This window comes from Poecilia formosa, unplaced genomic scaffold, assembly GCF_000485575.1.
Source record: "Poecilia formosa unplaced genomic scaffold, Poecilia_formosa-5.1.2 Scaffold2969, whole genome shotgun sequence".
NCBI classification, from domain to species: domain Eukaryota; kingdom Metazoa; phylum Chordata; class Actinopteri; order Cyprinodontiformes; family Poeciliidae; genus Poecilia; species Poecilia formosa.
In genome coordinates this window covers 1-2,476 of record NW_006802908.1, presented here as the reverse complement: position 1 = coordinate 2,476, position 2,476 = coordinate 1, and the positions used below count along the sequence as shown (strand labels likewise).

The 2,476-nt window shown below is 33.5% G+C and overlaps 1 protein-coding gene across 1 annotated transcript; it reads left to right on the top strand.

Moving 5' to 3' along the window:
• The first annotated feature begins 311 nt into the window (after nt 1-311).
• Nucleotides 312-2,012, top strand: LOC107835485 (uncharacterized). Its single transcript, XM_016667891.1, has 5 exons — nt 312-421; nt 589-809; nt 1,201-1,345; nt 1,487-1,596; nt 1,693-2,012. Exons 2-5 carry the CDS (start codon nt 744-746, stop codon nt 2,002-2,004), a joined length of 633 nt encoding a protein of 210 aa, XP_016523377.1. The 5' UTR covers nt 312-421; nt 589-743; the 3' UTR covers nt 2,005-2,012.
• Nucleotides 2,013-2,476: the final 464 nt, after the last annotated feature.

The following is a 2,476-nucleotide window of genomic DNA, read 5'->3' as shown; positions in this document are numbered from 1 at the left end:
CTGAGAAACAATCACCTAATGATCCTGATTCATAGATCTCTGCTCGGCTTGGCTCCAGCATACTTAAACTTTCTTTTACATAGATCTGTTAATTCCCATTCTTTACGTTTTAACAATATTTTTCTTTTGCATGTTCCACGTTTCCAAACTGAAAAAGGGAAGCAAGCTTTTAGTGCAGGGGTGCCCAAAGTCGGTCCTTGAGGGCCGGCATCCTGCATGTTTTAGTTCTCTCCCTGGTGGTAGTAACAACCTTTTCAGCTTGTCAGTGTTCCTCTTAGGCCTTCTAACGAGCCATCATTTGATCCAGGTGCGTTAAACCAGGATACATCGGCTAATGATCCAGAGTCTATTGTTCCAACCCCGATATTGGACAGATCGCCACCACAGAGAGGCAACTCCACAGAGGCCGAACATTTGGATGGTAGGAGAATTTCACTTAAAAATTCACTATGCTAATCCACCTTTTTGACACTTAAAATATTTTTTAGAATGTTTCTGTACAACACTAAAATGTGTTTAGTGTCCAGTATCTGTGACTCAAAAACAATGATTGTACAAACGGAAGCACTGATCCTGTCATTTCAACAGGGCATGAAGGATTTGACAGCTTGCAAAATCAGGCAAGACATTATAAAATTCTACGCAACCTATACAAATCCAGATCCAGACCAAACAAGAAGGATGTTGCCCAGCTGTTGGATCTTGAATATCAGGCCCGACGTGCTTACATTGATGGTGATGTCATGAAGGACCAGGAAAGACCAAGAAAGATTCTTCAGGCATATCCCTGCTTCAAAGAGTCGGATCATGTAAGAAAATTAAATTGCTTTGTATCTGATAAAATTGTATCTTAAAATTTATTTTTTTTAAATTAATACAAACAATTGTATCGAACAATTGAATCAAAACATTGTATGCAACAACTGATAAAACTTTCATTGTAAATTATGATATTTTTTTATTTTTAGCTGAAGGTGAGAAAATATTGTTTTGTCTAGTTTAGAAAAGATTATTTAAAGTTTTCAAAATTATGGGTTTAAAGAAATTGTGGAAAGATTTTTACTTTATTCAAATTCATGTATAGTGCACAGTTTATCATTATATATTTTAAAAATATTACAAATTGAAATTTATATAATTGCAAGGATTTGCTTGAAATGTTTAATTTATTCAACACATTTATGTGTCTTTCTATTGCAGCTAATGGATGAACTGCAGCGGATTCTCAATCAAGGACACTCTCACTTCATACCTGATCTGAAGAACCGCTGGCAGACCTTTAGTGAGAAGGCTCAGTTTTACGGAGTTTTCAAAAAAGTCTTGAAGCCTCCATCGGCAGATAAAGGTGATTTCAACCTTTATTGTGTATTGAGTTGAAAGAACTGACATTGAATTAGTGTCACTGTTGTAAAGCTATGCTAAAACTAATGTTGTATATACGTAATCTTATTGACCACCATAAATGAAATTACTTTTATTTTTCAAGTAAACAACACCATCGCCATGATCAAAGCTCTCCCAGACATGTTCCCTTCAACTTCTGCTCCACCTAAAAAGTTGGGACCAGCAAGCGAGGGAGTGCTTCACGTTCTTGAGGTGAAAAATGTGACACTATTTAATATTAGGGGACTATTCAAAAAATACTGATTTGGGGTTTATTTGGTGTTTATTATTTTTCTTTTTGTTTTTCAGTGTGCAGAAGACCCCAACACCTTTCTCCAGGCACGGCCATTGTTGAGCCCTGTGGTGGTAATCTCTGAGACCAACTGTGTCCTGGCCATTGGAACTATGCCGGTCCTAATATTTCCAAAGGAGGACATTTGTTCCTCTTTATTATACATTATGGCATGCTATTATACTTTCCATCTCACATATCCAAAATGCATCTCCACTCTTCTATCGATTGTACAGACAGAAGTCCTCATGGACAAAATTAATGACAAAGACATGACAACGTCATACAAAAAAGCGATAAATGAGTGGAAAAAATTAATTACTGAGTAAATGTTGAAAATGTTACTGCAATGGTCATTTTACACTACAAAATGACCATACCAACCTAGAATAAAGAAATTGTATTGTTTTATTTATGTGCAACTTTTATAATAAAGCAGTTAAAATGAATTAAAGTTGTATTTTTATTTTAAGTAGATATATTTAGTATGTTGGTAAATTCTTGGACTTTTGCCATGTGAAAACATACATAAAACATTAAGCATTTGTATCAAGAAATGTAATCTAGTTTTTAGTATAACTATACTGGTTTCAAGAAAAAATAATATTTGCAAAAAAAAAGATATCTGTAAAATTTTCTTATTTAAAGAAAAATGTTCTGTGTATTAAGAAAATAAATCTCATATATTATATTTGTATTAGTAAAATTTTCTTATTTTAAGAAAAATGTTCTGTGTATTAAGAAAATAAATCTCATATACTCTATTTGTATTAGTAAAATTGACTTGTTTTAAGTACAAAT